General features: G+C 42.5%; 1 protein-coding gene across 10 annotated transcripts in view; it reads right to left on the reverse strand.

Annotated features, from left to right (window-relative positions):
• The window catches only part of CCDC62 (coiled-coil domain containing 62), a 45728-nt gene that overhangs the window by 18082 nt on the left and 5692 nt on the right, over window positions 1-21954 (reverse strand). For 5 of the 10 annotated variants that reach the window (XM_045041541.1, XM_011287845.4, XM_045041545.1 and 2 more), the window contains 8 exons: window positions 21375-21541; window positions 19257-19358; window positions 17390-17561; window positions 14167-14268; window positions 9901-9989; window positions 9444-9559; window positions 6619-7347; window positions 3045-3201 (listed from right to left, as the gene is read on the reverse strand). In XM_045041541.1, the coding sequence (XP_044897476.1) occupies window positions 3045-3201; window positions 6619-7347; window positions 9444-9559; window positions 9901-9989; window positions 14167-14268; window positions 17390-17561; window positions 19257-19358; window positions 21375-21541 (1634 nt within the window). The remainder of the gene's footprint in view (window positions 1-3044; window positions 3202-6618; window positions 7348-9443; window positions 9560-9900; window positions 9990-14166; window positions 14269-17389; window positions 17562-19256; window positions 19359-21374; window positions 21542-21954) is intronic. The other 5 variants (XM_045041543.1, XM_045041542.1, XM_045041549.1 and 2 more) reach the window with 5 other exon arrangements.

The following is a 21954-nucleotide window of genomic DNA, read 5'->3' on the forward strand; positions in this document are numbered from 1 at the left end:
GCGGGCATCATTTTGTCTATTCACCTACTGATGTATATTTGGGTTGTTTCCAGTTTTTCAGTTAACACAAATAAAGCTGCTTGAGTATTCACGTGCAAGTCTTTGTATGGACATGTTTCCACTGCTCTAGTGGAATAATTGGGTCATATGGTACATGTCTATTTAATTTTTTAAGAAACTACCCAAGTGCTCTTCAAAGTGAATTTTCTTTTCCCACCACCAGTGAATGAAAGTCCCAGTTGCTCCAGATTCTAGTCAACACTTAGTATGGTCAAGTTTTAACGAAGAGAACACCCATCAAATACCCATTAGGGGCCAGGCCCTAAAATATCTCATTTAGACCAAGCAAGTGTAATGTTATTATTGCATATTTGCAAATGAAGAAACTGAGGCTCAAAGAAAGTAAATAACTTTACTGAGGTCACTGAGCTAAGACCAAGCAAAGCAAGGACGTGAACCCAGATCAGTTTCATAGCCTGGTATCTTCCCCAAGTAAAGCCAGAAGTAATTAGGTTCACTTCAACTTCTCTTCACCCTGACAGAGCTGTAATGCGGATCCCATTTATGGGGAAGGCACCGGCTCATGTGTGACAGTGACAGTGCAGTAACAACCTCACTGACCATCGGGAGGGGCATGAACAAACTGATTTATCCAATCAATAGACTACATATTGATCAGCAGTCAAAATGAAGGGACTTGGCACAAAAACAGACACATAGACCAATGGAATAGAATAGAAACCCCAGAACTAGACCCACAAACGTATGGCCAACTCATCTTTGACAAAGCAGGAAAGAACATCCAATGGAAAAAAGACAGCCTCTTTAACAAATGGTGCTGGGAGAACTGGACAGCAACATGCAGAAGGTTGAAACTAGACCACTTTCTCACACCATTCACAAAAATAAACTCAAAATGGATAAAGGACCTAAATGTGAGACAGGAAACCATCAAAACCCTAGAGGAGAAAGCAGGAAAAGACCTCTCTGACCTCAGCCGTAGCAATCTCTTACTCGACACATCCCCAAAGGCAAGGGAATTAAAAGCAAAAGTGAATTACTGGGACCTTATGAAGATAAAAAGCTTCTGCACAGCAAAGGAAACAACCAACAAAACTAAAAGGCAACCAACGGAATGGGAAAAGATATTCGCAAATGACATATCGGACAAAGGGCTAGTATCCAAAATCTATAAAGAGCTCACCAAACTCCACACCCGAAAAACAAATAACCCAGTGAAGAAATGGGCAGAAAACATGAATAGACACTTCTCTAAAGAAGACATCCAGATGGCCAACAGGCACATGAAGAGATGTTCAGCGTCGCTCCTTATCAGGGAAATACAAATCAAAACCACACTCAGGTATCACCTCACGCCAGTCGGGGTGGCCAAAATGAACAAATCAGGAGACTATAGATGCTGGAGAGGATGTGGAGAAACGGGAACCCTCTTGTACTGTTGGTGGGAATGCAAATTGGTGCAGCCGCTCTGGAAAGCAGTGTGGAGGTTCCTCAGAAAATTAAAAATAGACCTACCCTATGACCCAGCAATAGCACTGCTAGGAATTTATCCAAGGGATACAGGAGTACTGATGCATAGGGCCACTTGTACCCCAATGTTCATAGCAGCACTCTCAACAATAGCCAAATTATGGAAAGAGCCTAAATGTCCATCAACTGATGAATGGATAAAGAAATTGTGGTTTATATACACAGTGGAATATTACGTGGCAATGAGAAAAAATGAAATATGGCCTTTTGTAGCAACGTGGATGGAACTGGAGAGTGTGATGCTAAGTGAAATAAGCCATACAGAGAAAGACAGATACCATATGGTTTCACTCTTATGTGGATCCTGAGAAACTTAACAGGAACCCATGGGGGAGGGGAAGGAAAAAAAAAAAAAAAAAGAGGTTAGAGTGGGAGAGAGCCAAAGCATAAGAGACTGTTAAAAACTGAGAACAAACTGAGGGTTGATGGGGGGTGGGAGGGAGGAGAGGGTGGGTGATGATGGGTATTGAGGAGGACACCTTTTGGGATGAGCACTGGGTGTTGTATGGAAACCAATTTGTCAATAAATTTCATATAAAAAAAAAGAAAAAAAAAATGAAGGGACTAAGTCTTCAAGTATCAGCATGGATAAATGTCACAAAATATTCACACAGTTGGAAAAATCATCGCAAAAGGATAGAGACAGTCTTTTACCACTTACGCACATTTTAAATACACACAAAACATTATGTAATGTTTAAATATATGTTTTTAAGTAGTAAAAGCATAAGAAAAAGCATGAATGCAACTTCAGGATAGTGATTAACTGGTGGGGGGAGTGGGCGAGGGGAGAAGGCACGTGGGACCCACACTTTATCTGTAGTATTTCATTTCTTGAACAAGAAAAATAAAACAAATGTGACAAAGGTAAACATGTTAAATCTGAATGTAGGTGCACAATTGCTTGTTACAGTCTTTTTTGTTATATTGAAAATATGTGTATGCACATATATATGTAATATGTATGTATCTATCAGTCACCAGGAGGGCCTGAGGGACATCTGGCCTGGAGTTAACTCTATAGAATAACATTTATTTTTTATGTTTTTTAAAATTTATTTTGAGAGAGAGAGAGAGAGAGAGAGAGCACATGTGTGAGCGTGGGAGGAGTAGAGAGAGACGAGAGAGACAGAGAGAGAGAAAAAATCCCAAGCAGGCTCCACACTGTCAGCATGAGTCTGTTGTGGGGCTTGAACTCACGAACGGTGAGATCATGACCTGAGCCGAAACCAAGAGTCATACACTTAACCAACGGAGCCACCGAGGCACCCCTATAGAATAATATTTAAAGGAAATAGAAGGTGAGTAACTGTGACTTCAGTTAAATGATATAATTAAAGTCCCATAGTTTAGAAAAAAAAAACAACAACAACAACAACCCTGAAGAATGACCAAAATTAAGCACACGAACCACAGTACTACAGGAGAATTAAAAGCATGCTGGGGAGGAGTCTCGCTTGAATGAGCTGGGTATCTCTAAGCAAAATACAAACCTTCTCATTGGACAATGGTGCCTCTTTGTTGAATAACAAAATCTTAGGTGAGTTCTTTGTATCAGGAGAGGGCCCTGCCTCTATCAATCTCTCATCGTCTCGTGCCGCAGATTTTGAAGCACCCAAGCAGTGGGAATGCTGGATGGCAAACAGCTCACTACAAACGATAAAACCAAACGGGACAGACATCTTAAAGTGCTGGCAAACATGCGTCACCAATACTCTTACACTTCAAACTATCTCAACAGGAAAAAAGTTGTTTTTCTTTTTAATGAAGAAGCTCAAGTTTGAGTAGAACATTAGAGATTTGAAGAGAATAATTGAGTAGAATATTATCAATTAATGCATACCCTTTGCAGTCAGAATTAAAACAGAATTCTTAGAGGGTAACAACAGAATAGGGAATTTCCATCCCCCGTCCAAAAAGAAGGGAAGGGAAGGGGAGGGGAGGGGAGGGGAGGGGAGGGGAGGGGAGGGGAGGGGAGGGGAGGGGAGGGAAGGGAAGGGAAGGGAAAGAGAAAAGAAAAGAAAAGAAAAGAAAAGAAAAGAAAAGAAAAGAAAAGAAAAGAAAAGAGAAGAGAAGAAAAGAAAAGAAAAAAGAAAAGAAAATGAAGGAAAATCATCCAAAAGGGAGGGGAAAAATTAACACAGGTTAAACTTGTGAAAATTTTGGGTTTTTGGTTTGTGAAGTTGATTTTTGTTAATGGTTTTTAAAAGTCCAACCCTTTTGTGGGAGTCGGACAGCACCGTGCGGCTCTCCGTTCTTCTGCAGGCCGTCGGTATCGGAGAACAGAGCCGTGTAGCCAAGCTTCGGGGTAGGATATTTGGGCTCAAAGCAGAATGAATGGCAAAAGCTGGCACCCCTTCCTCCCACGTGCCCTGTAACTGAAGGGGAGCAGGCTGCCCGTGGCTTCTCCCTCCACAGGTAACCCCCCCGTGGTCTGGCTGGCATGGGATGGTGGAACAAACGGGAGCATTCAGCCCGATAATAAAGTAGGTACACAGTAAGTGCTTATACTCTAAGGGAGAACATAATTATCTTCTGTGTTTAGCCACGCATTTGTCAGGTGACGTGTGGGCACCGCCCCTCTGCTGGCAGCACGAGTTCTGTCAAGTATTTCAAACCAGGGAGGTCAAAAGGGTCTTGAAAGAAAACTCCGAATGTAAATTTGAATTTCTTTCCTATGTTAAATTTCATATATGTCCTCTTAAACCTAACATAGGGGCTGAGCACAGAGCCTAAATAGGATTCTCTCTCCCTGTTACTCTCCCCTGCTCACGCTCTCTCTCTCTCTCAAAAAAAAAAAAAAAAAAAAAAAAGAAGAAGGGGCACCTGGGTGGCTTGATTGGGTAAGTGTCTGACTCTTGATTTGGCTCAGGTCATGATCCCACAGTTTGTGGGTTCAAGCCTCGCACTCGGCTCTATGCTGACAGTGCGGAGCCTGCTTGGGATTCTGGCTCTCCCTCTCTCTGCCCCTCCCCTTTTGTGTGCACGCACATGCTCTCTCTCTCCCTCCACCCAAAATAAATAAATAAACTTAAAAAAAATTTTTTTAAATAATGTTGTTAAACCATGCACTCAACAAACATTAAAAAAAAACTACCATAAACTTTCCCCGTAATCTATGTGTATTCTTCGCTCAGCAGTGAAAATGCGCAGTTGTGCTCTACTGATAACTTGCAATTATTTAAAGAAAATCTGTAAAAAACAAATACAAATAGATAACTTTGAGTGGCACCACCGTTTTACTTTAAAATTTCACAACGGGCGATAACTATCTGTATGATTCTTTTTAAGTTTATTTATTTTGAGAGAGAGAGAGAGACAGAGACAGAGCACGCAAGAGGGAGAGGGACAGACAGAGGGATAGAGAGAGGGAGGGAGAGAGAGAATCCCAAGCAGGCTCCACACTGCCAGGGCAGAGCCCGACATGGGGCTTGAACCCATGAACCATAAGATCACGACCTGAGCTGAAGTCAAGAGCCATATGCTTAACCAGCTGAGCCACCCAGAACCTCATGTGTGATTTTTAAATGACTTAGGCTTCTAAAAGGGCCAAAGAAAAATCCAAATAATGAAATTACCAGAAAGAAATTTTAATCATAAAGTCCTATGAAAGTCAGCGTGACGACTGAAATAAGGCTCTCAATATAGAAACTTCATTCTTTCTGTAATTTAAGAACAAAGAGCTAGGTTTTATTTAAAAATCGCAGGGGTGCCTGGGTGGCTCAGTTGGTTGAGTGTCTGACTTCAGCTCAGGTCATGATCTCATGGTTCATGGGTTCAAGCCCCACTCTGGGCTCTGTGCTGACAGTTCAGAGCCTGGAGCCTGCTTCAGATTGTGTGTCTCCCTCTCTCTCTGCCCTTCACCTGCTCATGCTCTGTCTCTCTCTCTCCCAAAAATAAATAAACACTGAAAAATTTTTTTAATTGCACACATTGGGGCACCTGAGTGGCTCAGTCGATGGAGGGTCCACCTCTCAACTTCAGCACAGGTCGTATCTCAGGGTCATGGGATCAAGCCCTGCATCAGGCTCCATACTGAGCATGGAGTCTACTTGGGATTCTCTCTCTCTCCTCTCTCTCTCTCTCTCTCTCTCTCTCTCCCCCCTCTCTCCCTCCTACCCCTCCCCCCAAAAAAGTTTTTTTAAATTTCAGACATTATTATAGCGCCCCTCAACCACAAGATTCTGCAAGTTTTTTTTTTTATGTTTCTCTATTTTTGAGGGAGAGAGCACAAGCTGGGGAGGGGCACAGAGAGAGATAGAGGGTGGCACAGAGAATCCAAAGCAGGCTCTTAGCTGCCAGCACAGAGCCTGACGCAGGGCCTGTACCCAGGAACCGCAAGATCATGACCTGAGCCGAAGTTGGATGCTTAACCAACTGAGCCACCCAGGCGCCCCAAGATTCAGCAAGGCTAACGATAAGATGAGCCTGAATAACGCAGCATATGCTAATGACTAATCCATTTTCTTCTCTTAAAAAAAACATTAACCTTTCTCAGCTTGTTATGTACAGATATTATTTTTCTTGCATGATTTCAAAAAGTGAGAAGGTTTGGGAAATGTAAAATGAACACAAGGGCAGAAGCAGTTGGATACGGAAATATGTCACTGGGGGGTTGGGGGGGCAGGTGGAGGCGAAATTCTTATCTGTGGTCTAGGGAATGTAATCTCTGCAGAAAAACAGCTTATCGATTCACACGGGATCCAGGGGTGAGGAATGCTCCAGAGCGGCATTCTGCTCCGTAAAGTGACCTACTGTTAGCTTTAAAAGAAAAAAAAAATATTTGCCCAACTCATGACAAGTGGCTTTGTTTTCAAACAAAACCTTTGCCTCAGAAGCAGTCCTAGGTACAAACTTTTCACTGGAATCTAATAGGGTCTCTTTGCACAATCAGAAACTCGACTGTCTACGTGGTGATGAAGAGAGTAACCGTTTGGCCCCAGACGTGATTTCTGTTCGCAAACACTGCTCTCTGCTTCCCAGTGAGCGTCGAGTGGCTAATGCCCTTTCCGTTTCCAAGCACAGCATGTGGGGTCCCCGGGGGTTAACAATGCCAACATCACTAACCTCGTGGAGGAGTTGTGTTTCCGTCCGCTGGCACTTTCTGCACAAGTACACACGGATTTGTGGCGAACGATTCTTTGCACTTTGGAAGGCTTGAAAATACTCATCCATTCCACGTCAGACATGCGGCCTGGTGCCTCGATTATGAAGTTACTCGGGTGGCAGCACTTGGATTCCCATATGTCACTTTCCCCCAAACAGGCTTCATCTTTATGGCAACAGGAGACTCCAGGCCTTTCCATGTCATCTTGACATTCAACATTCAGCTTTTCCGGTTGTTTTGCCCCAGAACAGCTGGCCAGGCCCAGGTACACGTTACCATCATGCCACTGTTTCTCATCAGATAAGGACACTGATGTTTCCAAGAGTTGTTTCTCTTCATTCTGAATCTCTATCCCGTTCCCTTTTGGTGGCTTTGCATGGATCTTGCAAAATGTACTTTTGTTTTCGGCTTCCATCGGCATTTTTCCTCCCAGAGACCAAGACTTTTGCTTCTCCAGCAAGTCTTTTGTAAATAGAGATGAGACAGCAATTACACTTTTCCCCCCAAATGAAGTATTAACCTGTAGTCTCTTCTCTTTGCATACATCACAAGGGCTCTTGTCTGACCTATTTTGCTGAACCAACGTGGTCTCAAATTTTGGGTCTTTAACCAGTGACTTCTGATTTTTCTCTCTCTTAATATCGACTTTTGGGCGGTTATTCTCAAGGTCTGACAAACACATGTCTCTGCTATGGTGGCATTACAAAAAACGTAAGTTATAAGATACACTTAATACCGTCATTCTAAATATTTCACTCAAACCCCATTAGTTGAGCTAAATCCTATTAAGACCCATTTGTATGAAATGAAAAGGTAAGGTAGAATATGTATTCTTTCTTCAGAGCCCGATTTCCACCTGACTTCAAGGAAGTCTTTCTGACCAGCAAGCCCACACGCTTACTTTCCCTTCCTGCCTTCCACTCCCCCGTGCTTACTGCCTATACTGCGGTTACTGCTTTACTGTATGTATTCTCTAATCATGCAGCAAACTTCCTATTATAACTATATTGTTCACCAACTTTCATGTATATATCTTGTCTTTTCAGTAGACTCATAAGTTTTTTTTTTTTTTTTTAATGTTTATGTATTTTTGAGAGACAGAGCACGAGCCGAGCAGGAGTGGGGAGGGGCAGAGAGAGAGGGAGACACAGAATCCGAAGCAGGCTCCAGGCTCTGAGCTGTGAGCACAGAGCCGGATGTAGGGCTTAAATCCACGAACTGTGAGATCATGACCCGAGCCGGAGTTGGACGCTTAACGGACTAAGCCACCCAGGAGCCCCGACTTGTAAATTTCTTAATGTATAGGCCTTTTTAGTCCTCCTAGCACTTCAGGACAGCCTTTAACATACATTAGGTATTCCGTAAATACCTGTTCATTGGTCTGTTATTCCCCTTCCTATTAGTGTCACAGTAAACAGAAGTAAAACCAGGACTGAAAGAGGACAGAGATTCAAGGGACAGAGATACAGTGGAAAGTGCCAAATGTGTTTACCATACTGCATTCATGACCGACCCATTTATCTGCTAGATATTTACACAGCGATATACTGAAAGCTGGTCTAAAGTAAGAAAGGCATGTGTGCATAAAATGAAGATTAAGAACACTATACAACAGGATACACCGTTAACTAAACTGTCTTCATGTCACATGTATTCAGGTATTCTGTAGAATTCTGGCCCCTCAGACAACTCAACCCCCACGTTTCTAGAATGGCACAGGCCATTTCACGCTCTTAGAGAATAACTTCACGCATCTCGCCCAAGTGCCTCCCAGGGGCAATGAGGTCCAAACAAGGAAAAAGCCAGTGTCATGGGGGCTCTTGCCTGCAAGACAACTCTGGGCTGGTGTGGTAAGTAGCAGCAGCAGCAGCAGCAACAGCTGGGACACAAAGCCAAATGTAACTACCCCCCTTCCCCCCCAGCAGAAGGCCTCAAAAGAAAAGTAAAGCACAGCAGTCACACTGTCCAGAGGGACAGTCGCTCCCCACGTCCACCGCTGCAACTGCTAACTACCAGCAAAGGGGCTGCTGGGAGCACAGGGCGGCTCCACACCTGCGCGGTTACACCCCCCCCCCCCGCCCCTCCCCAGCGGTGGGGACCTGCCCTCATTCCTATGCCCGGTCATGACTCCCACGTAACACTGGTGCTTGGAAAAGTAGACTAAATGTAACTGTGGGGGCAGCTGTATGCCTGTTAAATTAAACCACACCTCATATATTCGTATTTTAACTTTACAGAGACCGATTTAATTCATACACTACACTGCTTGTTAGAGATATGAAAAGGTGTCTCCTTCTATTAACAAGGAAAACAGGAAAATCCAGCTAAAATCAGAGATCACCCTCAGCTAGCTGAACTCCTACTCCAGTTATGTATACCATTCGCTGGCGTTATTTCTTTTAGGCAAGTGCTATGTCCTAGGTGTCTTTATTTTGCCCACCCCCAGCCCCGTGAGTGCTAAACACTACACACTAAGTACGCCTGAAAGAGGACATGATTCACCTCTGCAGTTTCCACTTGAGCTCAAAGCCCTGTACACAACAGACACACAAGTAATGCTAATGAATTTCTTTCATCAAGTGGCTAAATTGGGATCGTACCTAAAATTCTCAGGTCAGGTCTCATTACAACACAGGATTATAATGGTAATTACTAGCTCATATATATTTATTCCCTGTCCCTTAGGGAATGACGGTCAATACTGGCCCACAGTAAGTACTTAATAAGCAGACTGAACGATAAAATAATATACAAGATCATACTAACAGCATCTTACTAAGGTTACCTGGATTCCAGAACCTTTGATTCCTCCATCTTTGAGTCATATATCTGTAATAATTCCTGAGAATTTTCCACATTAAAATTAAGAAACTGCAGATCACTCTGTTGTTTTACATAAATCTGCCATAAATATTGATAAGTAAGTTGTGACAATAAAACTATACTGAGTCAACATTCAAATGCTACAACACATCAGATGGTGACTAGAGACATATGCTAAATATGTTTGCTTTAATTTTTCCTATGTTAGCACTGAGATTTGTTAGTATAACTGGTTTCCTAACCTTTCGTTACCATAAGCCAAACCCTACCGATTATGCTAAAGGTGACATACCTTTAATGTACTTAGGACACTAAAAGCACCATAAGCAAAAATCGGCAGACACACGCTTTTCCTAATTTGATGTTTGTTTATAAACGTGTCCCACCTAACAGTAAGGGCAGGGGACCCGGGGACGTACCTGTCTCAGATTACGTAGTTCTGCGTCTGTACGTTCTTGCTTTGACTTGGCAATATCAAGTAACTCATCTTTCCTTTTTTCTCTCTGTGCTATTTAACAACAAATGTTATTCAAATATTTTTCATCAGCCGTATCAACACAAACCTCTTCATTTCCAAAAATTTAATGTTCCAGTGACATTTTCCTCCTGTTCCTGAACTTAAAATTTGCAAAATGCATGGCTGGGAAGAGCTTTTTCTGTGATTCTGACTAGATCTTTCACCAAACTTGAAAATTTTCACAGTGTAATTAATGCTGAGTCAAAGAAAAGATCCAGAATTGTATCAACTGTATGATCAAATCACACTGTGCGTTTATATACACGGACACAAAGATAAAAAGTCTGAGAACAAGTACATTAAATATTAAAATAAGCTTTTTTGGATGGGAGGATTAAGAACAATTATTTTTCTCTCTTTTTTGGGGGAGGGGGCATGATAAAATATGTATTACTTTAATTTTTAAAAATTTGTTCACATTACATGACTAACTTATGAATGCATTTTCATTGCAAAAACCCAAACAACATATTACCTTTATCAACAGAATGAATGAGTGAATGAATGAATGAATGAATGAATGAATAAATAAAACGGTCTCAGAACTTGGTCAATTGAGAACCCATAGGAAGAAAAGAATCTGAAGTGCTATACAAAGACTAGTACCAGAAAAAAAAAAACACATTAATATCACACTAAAGGAGAAATAAAGTAACTCACACAGAAATCAGAAATCAACAATAAATGCTTCACTTCAGAAAAAATCAGTAACTATATAAGAAGTTCAAACTAAATGTATAAAATGACCCTGTAACTACATGAATTGAATTCGAAGTAAATCGGAGACAATCTCAATAAAAATTTGTAACTTCTATCTAGGGTTCTTTCATAAAACACCTTCTACATGTCATTTTTCTACATTTTCATTTTACATGAAAAAGGACAAAAGTTTTTATCGTCACTTTCCATCTGGACATCGCAAAGACCACGTGAGGACACAGGCCCGTGCTTTGCTGCGGACTGTAACTCCACTGGACAGCCGCTCTGGGGGTCAGGGCACCAGCTGCAGGAAGGAGCCAGACAGGTCTGTGCACAGCCGCCCAGTCTCCCCAGCGGGGCTCATGCTCAGCCCTTCCCACATGGGTCTGCAGCATCATCTCACCTTTGAAAGGTAATCCGCGTGCACAAGATGGAAAACGTGAAGAGAAGTTCAGTGAAAGCCACGTTGTCAGCTTGAAACTATCACGTCTTTTCTACGCCGTTCTGAATTTATTTCTTTGCATTATAGGCGTCAACACCATCATGAGAGCATATAAATGCAGTGCGCCTGCACTATTTATGCAGAGTTGCATTCAGTTTATGTGAATTCAATTATAAGCACAAAGAAAAAACTAAAAAAGGAATGGCAGCTAGTTTAACTGGAAGTAATGCCCACAGTGGATCTGTGACTCTCTCTGCTGGGCTCAGTTCCGCTTGCCTCTCATTATTAGCAGCACTGTGACACGCTGGGTGTAATTCCTAGTATTTTGAGACACTCGAGATACTTTGGATACAGTACGGCCCCTGACCAAAAGCCGTATTTGGAGTTCACGGGTAATTTTAAATATACGTGAACTTTGCCTTAATCTCGGACTTTAGAATAATCTACTAGTGCATAAGAGGCAACTCTACTGTAAATATCGGTGTTTCGCTCGGTCAGATACTTTTCTACATGGCTGGGTTTAGCTGAGAGATCAAAGCGGTGGGACCACTCTTTCTGTGGTCACAGAAAACAAAGAGATGTCGGACTCTGCTGGTAGCTGCCTGAGCGAGCAGCCTAAGAAAGACACCAGAGGGGAAGGGCCCTGGTAGTCTGCACCCACCACATCCGGTCAAGGCTCTGCCTTTTACTGACTAGGAGACCTTAGGCGATCAATCACTCAGTGCCACGGGGCTTCGTTTACAGGACAGTCAGGACCCCAGAAATATGAACTAGTATCATCACTTTATTTGCAAACTTCTTATAAGCAGTTATGTACAAAACAAAGAAACACATCATCTATGTGAAGCACTTCATCTTCAACGAGAGAAAAAAAAGTTTTGAACTTAACAGACATCTTAAGATGTCTTAAGACATCTTCCAGCTTCAAATAAAATGTGTTCATTTTCAGTTATAGCATCTGACAGGATATTATCATATTAAGCCTTTTAAAATTGTTTTAGGCTTCCTTCACTTTTATAATTTAAACACACAAAAATTGTTTGAGACAGTGGTATGACTAGAAAAGGTGTTTAAGAGGGGAAACTGGGTGGCTCAGTCAGTTGAGCGTCTGACTCTTGATTTTGGCTCAGGTCATGATCTCACAGTTCGTGAGTTCCAGCCCCGCATCAGGCTCTGCGCCAGTGACATGGAGCCCGCTTGGGATTCTCTGTCTCCCTCTCTCTCTGCCCCTCCCCTGCTTGTGTTCTCTCTCATTCTCTCTCTCTCTCTCTCTCAAAAATAAATAAATAAACATAAAAAAATAAAAAGAAAAGGTATTTAAGAGATAAGCTTAGGAGGGGTGCCTGGGTGGCTCTGTTGGTTAAGTGTCTGACTCTTGATTTGGGCTCAGATCATGATCTCACGGTTCATGAGATCAAGCCCCATATCAGGCTTTGCACTGACAGCATGGAGCCTGCTTGGGATTCTCTCTCTCCTCCTCTCTCTGCCCCTCCCCCACTCATGTCCTCCCTCCCCGTCCCGCACAAAATAAACATTTAAAAATAAATCAACATAAAAAATAATAAAATTATTCACAAAATGGATTTATTATAGTATTATCTAACAAATTCCATAATCTGTAATACATCCTAGTAATACACAATAGGATGTAGGAGTAAAAATTGCCAAATCAAAACAAAGGGAGATGGTTAAAATATACTGTAAATATCTTCCTTCCTCTGACCTCCCACAGCATCGTGTTCACATCTGTATAGTACTAGATTTTCTGTGGGCCTATGAGCTTCATAGCAACTAGCAGAGTGCCTGGCACACAAAAGCTGACCCAAAGATTGTTTGAATTCAACTGTAAAGCTATATATATACATATATGACTTTAGGATACATGTATATCTCATTTACACATACATTTTTAGTAGATTACTTTGAGACAGCAATCCTAGAAATAATGAAAACAGTGACCTCTACTGGTAGAAAACTGCATTTTCCCCAATCTTTAATCACATGACCTTAAAATTAAGAATTTCATTTTATGTGAAAAAATGTTAATAATGCATTTTGCCCTTTAAGAAATTTATTCTCCTAGAAGGAAGGGCATTAAGGGTGTGTATAAATAAACCCCAAATATGTCAATTTAATTAATTCTATTTGAAACTTCACCTCCAATTCTATGATTTTCCTCATACAAACTACCAGAATGAAAGCCTAATAAAATTTGGCTGGCAAGGACAGAGAGATCTATACATCAGTGGTTCTCGACTGGAAGTGGAGAGGGAGAGGTCTGAACTAGTGGAAACTAGTGGGGTATATACAGTGGGCAGTGTGGGAGAATGTGGTGGAGGGTGGGTGGAATGCAATATTTATATCTATCTTGAGGGGGCCTAAGTTAAACTAGTGATAAATTTGCTTTTTTTTTTTTTAAGTTTCCTTATATAGGGGGCGTCTGGGTGGTTCAGTCGGCTGGGTGTCTGACTCTTGATTTCAGCTCAGGTCATGATCTCATGGTTCATGGGTTTGAGCCTGTACACTGGGCTCTGTGCTGGCAGCAAGGAGCTCGTTTGAGATTCTCTCTCTCTCTGTGCCCTTCCCCCACTCAAAAATAAACATTTCGAAAAAATAAAATAGAATTTATTTATTTATTTTTGGGAGAGAGAGAGAGAGAGAGCGAAAGAGAGCAGGGGAGGGGCAGAGAAGGAGAGAGAAAGAATCCCAAGCAGGCTCCACACTGCCAGCCCAGAGCCCGACCTGAGACTCGAACTCAACCGCGAAATCATGACTTGAGCCAAAACCAACTCTGACGCTTAACTGAGTCACGCAGGCACCCGCCCTTTTTTTTTTTTTTTTTTAACGACTTTAATATTTCCTGCCTGGTCCCTCCCTGTCCGTTAAAGGCTGTTAAAAAAACCAAAAAACAAAAAACTACTATTTTGAGAGAGGTGTAATTCCTTCAGTCTGTTGTGGTCGTACCATAGAAAGTTTAGGTTACAAATATATAACTATTCAATCGCTTAAATTAATTTCTATTTTTACCAGTAAAAACCAATTCATCATGCAGGCAACTTTTCTCTTGCTTGAGGCGAATGATCTCTTCTCGTTGTTCGTTATTTTCTGTTGTCTTTTCATTTAGATCCTCTTCACAAATAGAAGAAAACAAAAGTCCTCAAATAAATACTAGTTCCTAGAAGACTATATACACTGAATACCTCATGCCCTCGGCACCCTTTCCAATCAATGTGAAATCCTGTTGGAGCTACAACCAAAATATGCCCCATATTTGAATCTCACTGAATCCCTGGCAGTGACCCTTGTCAGGCTTCCGTATCCCTGACTGGCCTCTCTTTTACAGCCTAGAATCCAAAGAACAATCAGGGTAATCTTATTCTTTTTTTTTTTTTAAGTAAACTCTACCCCCAATGTGGGGCTCAAACTCACGACCCCAAGATCAAGAATCACATGCTCTCCTGACTGAGCCAACCAGGACCCGCAGGGTAATCTTTTAAAAGTAAAACTCTGTTCATGTCACTTCTCCGCTAAAAGCTCTACCACACTTAGGATGCAATCTAAACTCACTACCCTAAGCCTTGCATGGCCCTGACTGTCACTCTCCCCATTCTTTGTTCTGTTCCTTGAACGTGTCCCAACCTCAAAACCCGGCCTAGGGCTTTTGTATTTGCTGTTCCTCCTGCCTGGAAGGCTCTGGGCCCAGATCCTCACATGGCTACTTTTCTCGCCACCCAAGCTTCTGCTCAAATGTTCTCCTCAAAGCCGCCTTCCCAGTCCACCCGGACTGAGTTCGTTGCCCTCACTCTCTAGTCCACTGTCCATTACCCTGTCATCCTTTAAAGAGATGACAGAGTCTGTCCCTGCTGTCAAGGGGCTTACAGTGTGATTATGGTTTTAGCTGAAGCTACAAATGGAGACAAAGCCTACGATTTGGCACAAGTCAAGGCATCATAAGAACAAGATTTTAGAAGGCTGAGTCTTTTAAATTAAATCGACCACAATAAACTTTCACAATTTCAACAGCGACTCACTGGCTCAGGGGTGCAGGAGAACTGAAAATACTGACTCCGTCTGGTTCATGTCTGCGCAATGACCTCCCTCGGGCCTGTGTGCTCCAGGCCCCTTGGAGGTTACTGCATGCCCTAAATGGAATTCAGAAAGGCTTATTCTGATCTTCCCTCTGGTGCACAGATGGCACCACTTTAGATAACTACCCTTGACCTCATCACAATGCCCCTCGCTCCATAAAAGCTATGGATTAAAGTCTGGACTTCGTGGAGAGTAGCTTATGTAGCACCAGGATCATGGGCCACCCTATCCCCCTGTCACTAAGTGACCCTGAATAAAACTCCATGTGAATGGCATGGAATGGCTTGCTTCATTTTTCAGTCTCAAAGTGCCTTCTCAGTCTGGAAGATACTTTACTTTCCTCTACCTTCTGACAATGAGGCACTCCACTAAGGACAGAGGTCAGAGTAATTTCCACCAAAATACAGCTTTGTTATTCTAAGGTTGCTTGTTCCATGGTGAGAGCCTATGCTCATGTGGAGCTCGATGACCATTTACTCTGCCCCAGGGTGGGGAATGGCCAGAGAAAAGTGGGCCTACCGGGGCGCCTGGGTGGCTCAGTCGGTTGAGCATCTGACTTCAGCTCAGGTCATGATCTCACAGTTGGTGAGTTCAAGCCCCATATGGGGCTGGCTGCTGTCAGCACAGAACCTGCTTCAGATCCTCTGTCCCCTCTCCACCCCTCCCCCACTTGCACTCTCTCAAAAATAAATGAAACATTAAAAAGGAAAGAAAGAAAGAAAGAAAGAAAGAAAGAAAGAAAGAAAGAAAGAAAGAAAGAAAGAAAGAAAGAAAGAAAGAAAGAGAGAGAGAGAGAGAGAGAGAGAAAGAAAAGTGGGCCTACCTCCATGCTCTCTGTAGGAAAAGGTAAGCTTTTACTCCATCACCTACATCCACACTCACGTAAATAGGACTAACCTATTTGGTACACCTAGCCTCCATTTCGCTATAAAGCTTCAAGTAATATTACTCAGAAGGAAATGAATGAGTTACTCCGAGAACAAAAATAGAAAATGAGAACGCAACAGGAATTTTCAAAAGTAAAACATGCGCCAAAAAGCCGCTCTGGCAGGTGTGTTGTGGCAATTCCTCAGCCCCGCCCTGCGCTCCTCCCGGGGAGGGACAGATCTTTCTCCACTGCTGGACTTTGGGTTTAGCCACATGATGCTTTGGCCAACAGAGTGAGGGTATGTCGGGTCCTCATGTGTCTCTGCTCCTTCCTTCCTTCCTTCCTTCCCTCCTTCCTTCCTTCCTTCCTTCCTTCCTTCCTTCCTCCCTCCCTCCCTCTCTCTCTCCCTTTCTTTCTTTCTTTCTTTCTTTCTTTTTTTCTTTCCTTCCTTCCTTTCTTTCTTTCTTTCTTTCTTTCTTTCTTTCTTTCTTTCTTTCTTTCTTTCTTTCTTTCTTCCTTTCCTTATAAAGTAAGCTCTATGCCCAACATGGGGCTTGAACTCATGACCCTGAGATCAAGAGCCACATGCTCTCCTGACTGAGCCAGCCAGTCGTCCCTGGGTGGGGAAAAGTGCCCAGGCCAGCCTACCAACAAGGAGAAGTGAGACTCATAAAGCCCCCAGAGGAGCAGCTCGGCTGGGCCCAAGCAACATGAGCCAATTCCCATCAGGCTGATACATGAACTTATCACATGCTTACGGTTGCACGCCACTGAGATATAGTCACTGGTTGTTACAAAGCACAAATTAACAAGAGCTAACTGGTCCAGCAAAGGCAAGAGTATTTTGAAAATATAATGCATTATGCACTTTCCCCCAAGTCTGGTATTTATTTTGGAACACAAAAACCGTAGCATAGGGGCGCCTGGGTGGCTCAGTCGGTTAAGCGTCCGACTTCGGCTCAGGTCATGATCTCTCGGTTTGTGAGTTCAAGCCCCGCGTCGGGCTCTGTGCTGACAGCTCAGAGCCTGGAGCCTGTTTCGGATTCTGTGTCTCCTCCTCTCTCTGCCCCTCCCCTGCTCATGCTCTGTCTCTCTCTGTCTCTTAATAATAAAGAAATGTTAAAAAAAAAAAAAATACAAAAAAAAAACCTGTAGCATAATTGTATACAAGTGCAATGAACATTTCATGGTAGGACCTAAGGCCAGACCTACCCTCAATCACAAGATGAAGTGAACCCACATGAAGAAATATGTGCCCGAGGTAAAATGCTTGAGTTGATATCTCTTCCTTACCTTTTAGTTTACTGACTTCAATTTTAAGTGCCTTCAATTTCTGCTTGTAATCTTGTTTTTCCTTCACAATACAAGTCTCCACCATCTTAGCGTCACGCAAGGCATGCTCTAACAATTTAAATTTTCCTGAGCAGTCTGCAATGTGATTGACGGCCTCGATAATATCTTTGTCCTAAAAACCAAATGTGAAGACTGTTCCGTAAGATTTTTTAAGTTCCAACTAATCAGGATAAGATCTCGCTATGAGCCAGGTTCCATTCTAGGCACTTCGCTGCTAACTCACGTAATCTCCACAGGGGCTCTCTGAGGTAGGTACTACCTTTATCGGCAGGTGACAGACGAGTCAACGGTAAAAAGTCCAAGGTTACGCAACTAGTCAGAGATGGAGCTCCAATTTGCACCTAGTTAGCTGCCCCGGCAACCATGCGTGAACCACCACGGCCTGTGGTCTCAGAAAGTTTATAACCACAGTGTGATCGTGCAGTAGGAGAGCTGTTGGCCGCTGGAATGGGCCTTACTCTCTGCACTACAGATAAATCCCATGGGCCTCTCTGTTCCCTTCTTTTCAGCTTGTTAAAACGGCAGACTCCAGGGGCGCCTGGGCGGCTCAGTTGGTTATGCGTCCAACTTCAGCTCAGGTCATGATTGTGAGTTCGAGCCCCGTGTCAGGCTCTGTGCTGACAGCTTGGAGCCTGGCGCCTGCTTCAGATTCTGTGTCTCCCTCTCTCTCTCTGCCCCTCCCCTGCTTGCACTCTCTTTCTTTCTCTCTCTCTCAAAAATGAATAAACATTTTTTAAAAATTTAGAAAAATTTAGAAAAAAATTTGAGAGAGACAGAGCATGATCAGGGGAGGGGCAGAGAGAATCCCAGGCAGGCTCAGCCCTGTCAACACAGAGCCCAATGTGGGGCTTGAACTCGTGAACTCTGAGACTGTCACCTAAGCCGAAGTCGGACACTTAACCAACTGAGGCACCCAGGCGGCCCTGTTAAGAAAGCTTGCCCATGACCACTGTAAAACAGTAAACTGCTGGGGGAAATCACACATGAATTACCAGGAGCGTCCCATTATACCTAAATCACTCTCTTATTCTCCAGCGGCCAAACATATGTGACAGCAGAAGAGACTGCCAATCACTGATCATGGCATGTTAGTGGTTCTATCAACTACTTGATTGCTAATAGTTTTTCTCTCCATTAAAAAAAAACTTAACAAGCAATCTAACTGGCAATGACTTTATGAGACATAACATTGGATACCTCAGAGGAAAACAAGTTAATCCAGACATGCTAAACCATGGAACAAGCCTTGGAGACAGAGACCAAAAGTGGAGTCCTGCCTCCTCTCTCAAGGCCTTAGGGGCATCATTGTTGTTGTTGTTGTTTTTATTTATGAGAGAGTGCAAACGGGGGAAGGGCAGAGAGAGGGGGACAGAGGATCAGAAGCAGGCTCTGTGCTTGAGGCTGACTGCAGCGAGCCAACGTGGGGCTCGAACTCACAAACCGTCAGACCTGAGCCAAAATCGGACACTCAACCGACTGAGCCACCCAGGTGCCTCCTTAGAGACACCATTTTAAAGTTGTTTCCCTCTTTTCTGAGAATTTTATTTTTTTAAATATTTTTTTATGTATAAGTAATCTCTACACACAAGCTGAGGCTTGAACCTACAACCTGGAGATCAAGAGTTGTATGCTCCACTGACTAAGCCAGCCAGATGCCCCTAAAATGAGAATTTTAAAAGACAGAGCAACATTGGCAGGTAGCTCTACCATCCGATTTGCAATGGGACTTAAGTAAGACGATGTACGTGACGACACTTTATCCAGTTCAAAGCGCTCTGGCAGAGGGAGGTGTTATTATTTGAATTACCTTTAGCTTTATCATTGTAGTGAGAGCCTGTTCTCGAGCTTGTAATTGTCCTACCTGAGCAGAAAGTTCCACTAATGTGTTGCTGAGATTTTCATTTCTAGCCTACAAGAAAACAACACATAAAATACTAATTGAATCATTTAAAAGCTTTCATTACTATCGTTAGCCGCAATCTGTGCTCAGTGTTGCGTTTTGTTTTTTCTGTACCTTTTATTTAGTAACAAAGTAGGCCAAGTCAATCAAAAAGGAACACAAATATCTCTGTCCATTACCTCTAGCGTCCTCCCAGTACTTATGTTTGCCCTACTGAATCATACTGGTTATGCTTATAAATGTCTATTTCCCAACCTCTTCCATGTATAATTCTAGGTTGGCAGAAAAGAAAATAAACAAATGAAAACCGGATTGGTAAAGAGATTCCCTTCGCTGAAGTCAAGTAGCATTAGTGAACTTCTGTGCATTTGTATTTCTTACTCAATGTTGAAAGAACTTCACTTCATACTGGGGTATTCCCACTTATCAGGTTTTTTTTTCCCCCCTTAACCACAGAACTGAACCACAGAACTACACGATATATTTGGAAATACAAACTACATGATGTATTTGGTTGGGAAAAAAAAGAATAATGAGGCTTTTTAAACAGTATCTTCGTGAAGGAAACTTAAATGCATGTTACTAAGTGAAAGAAGCCAATCTGAAAAAGCTACTTATTATATTCCAACTATACGACATTCTGGAAAAGACACAACTACGGAGAGAGTAAAAAAGGTCAGCAGTTGCCAGGGGTTAGCGGAGACAGGAATGGAGCACAGGCTTTTTAGGGCAGTGAAACTGTTCTGTACAATACTACGGTGGCGGGTACATGTCATTACACATTTGTCAAAACCCACAGCATACACACCACCACGAGTGAACCCTAATGTAAACCGTGGACTTTGGGGGATAATGATGTGTCAGTGTAGATTCACTGAGTATAACCAAGGTACTACTGTGGGTGCAGAATGTCCACAGCTGGGGAGACTGTGTTTGGTGGTGGAAACAGGGGGCATGGGAGAAATTTTTGTACCTTCCACTTGATTTTAACATGAAATTGCTCTAAAAAATAAAGCTTATTAATTAAAAAAAAAAGTCTTGATGCCACAAACTACATTGCATCCCTCCCAAAACATGCACGTTGAAGTCCTAACCTCCAATATGATGTTATCTGGAGATGCTCCTTTGAGAGATAATCAGGTATAAAAGAGGTCACGAGAGTGGGACCCTCACAATGGGATTAGTATCCTTATAAGAAAAGACACCAGAGATCTTGCTCATTCCCTCTCTCATGTATTTCTTTTTTTTTTTTTTTTTTTTTTTTTTTTTTAAAGTAAGCTCTATGCCCAATGTGGGGCTTGAACTCATGACCCTGAGATCAAGATTTGCATGCTTCACTAACTAAGCCAGTCAGGCACCCCTACATTTCCATTTTTTCATGCAACATATCACTGGATTCTAGAATAGTTTTTACTTATCTTCTACCTAGAAACTACAGAATAATCTGAAAAAATAAAAAAGGCATGATTATTATGAAACAAAAATATGGTGCTCTCTCCATGCCGCTCATGAAACAGGAGTTCAAACAATATCTTGATGACCAGAGCTGAAAACTGGAAAATCAGTCTTACCGATTTTATTCCCAATGGGCCACTAACATGACATAGATATTGTTTATGTTTATCATTGTTTACCATATCATTTTTATCATGTTTATCATTGTTTACCATTATCATATAAGGCATGAGAAAGCCTAGTTGGAAGCTACCAAAACTTCCAACCAAAACTTACTCATCTCACACTCTGAGAAAGGCTTCTAAAATAACCCGTTACTGATGAAATGACAGATGCTCCTAGACCCAATGGCCTGAGAGCAAAAGTGGTGATGAAGTTCATCTCCAAGACGGCACAGCTCTGTGCAGCCAACCAAAGCCACACAGTGGACACAGAACCATGGCAGTGGAGGGAAGGACAGATTTCATACACAGGCATGCATTTTCATGGAAGCATTTAAATCCAATTTCTCAGTAACTGAAACACAAACAGAATTTGGGCAAGTGAAACTCATCACAAAATAAAACCAACCTCAAGGTCTTCAGAAAGGAGAGAGGCATGGGTTGCCTTTTGAGCCATTTCCTGAAGCTGTAGTTGAGTCTTCTGAAGAGCCGCCTGGTACTCAGTTTGATTAGATTCAAGGGTTTTTACCTTCTTCGTGAGTGACCGGATTATTTCAGTTCTTTTGTGTAGTTCACCTGAGGGAAATTTCATCAATAACTAACTTGTGACCAGAACTGAAGCTTAAAATGCATCATATTCAAACACAAAATTAAAAAGGTAAGTGTGCTATGGGGTGTGTAAGTGGCTCAGTTGGTTAAGCATCAGACTCTTGGTCTTGGCGCAGGTCATAATCTTTTGGTGGGTGAGATCGAGCCCCACACTGGGCTCTGTGCTGACAGTGCAGAGCCTACTTGGGATTCTCTCTCTCTCTCTCTCTCTCTGCCCCCCCCGCTTGCACACTCTCTCTCTCAAAATAAATAAACTTAAAAAAAAAAAAATAGGCGTGCCTGGATGGCTCAGTCAGTTGTGTCCAACTTCGGCCCAGGTCATCATCTTACGGTTTGTGGGTTCAAGCCCGTCGGGCTCTGTGCTGACAGCTTGGAGCCTG

The sequence above is a fragment of the Felis catus genome, chromosome D3 (genome assembly GCF_018350175.1).
Source record: "Felis catus isolate Fca126 chromosome D3, F.catus_Fca126_mat1.0, whole genome shotgun sequence".
Lineage (NCBI taxonomy): Eukaryota > Metazoa > Chordata > Mammalia > Carnivora > Felidae > Felis > Felis catus.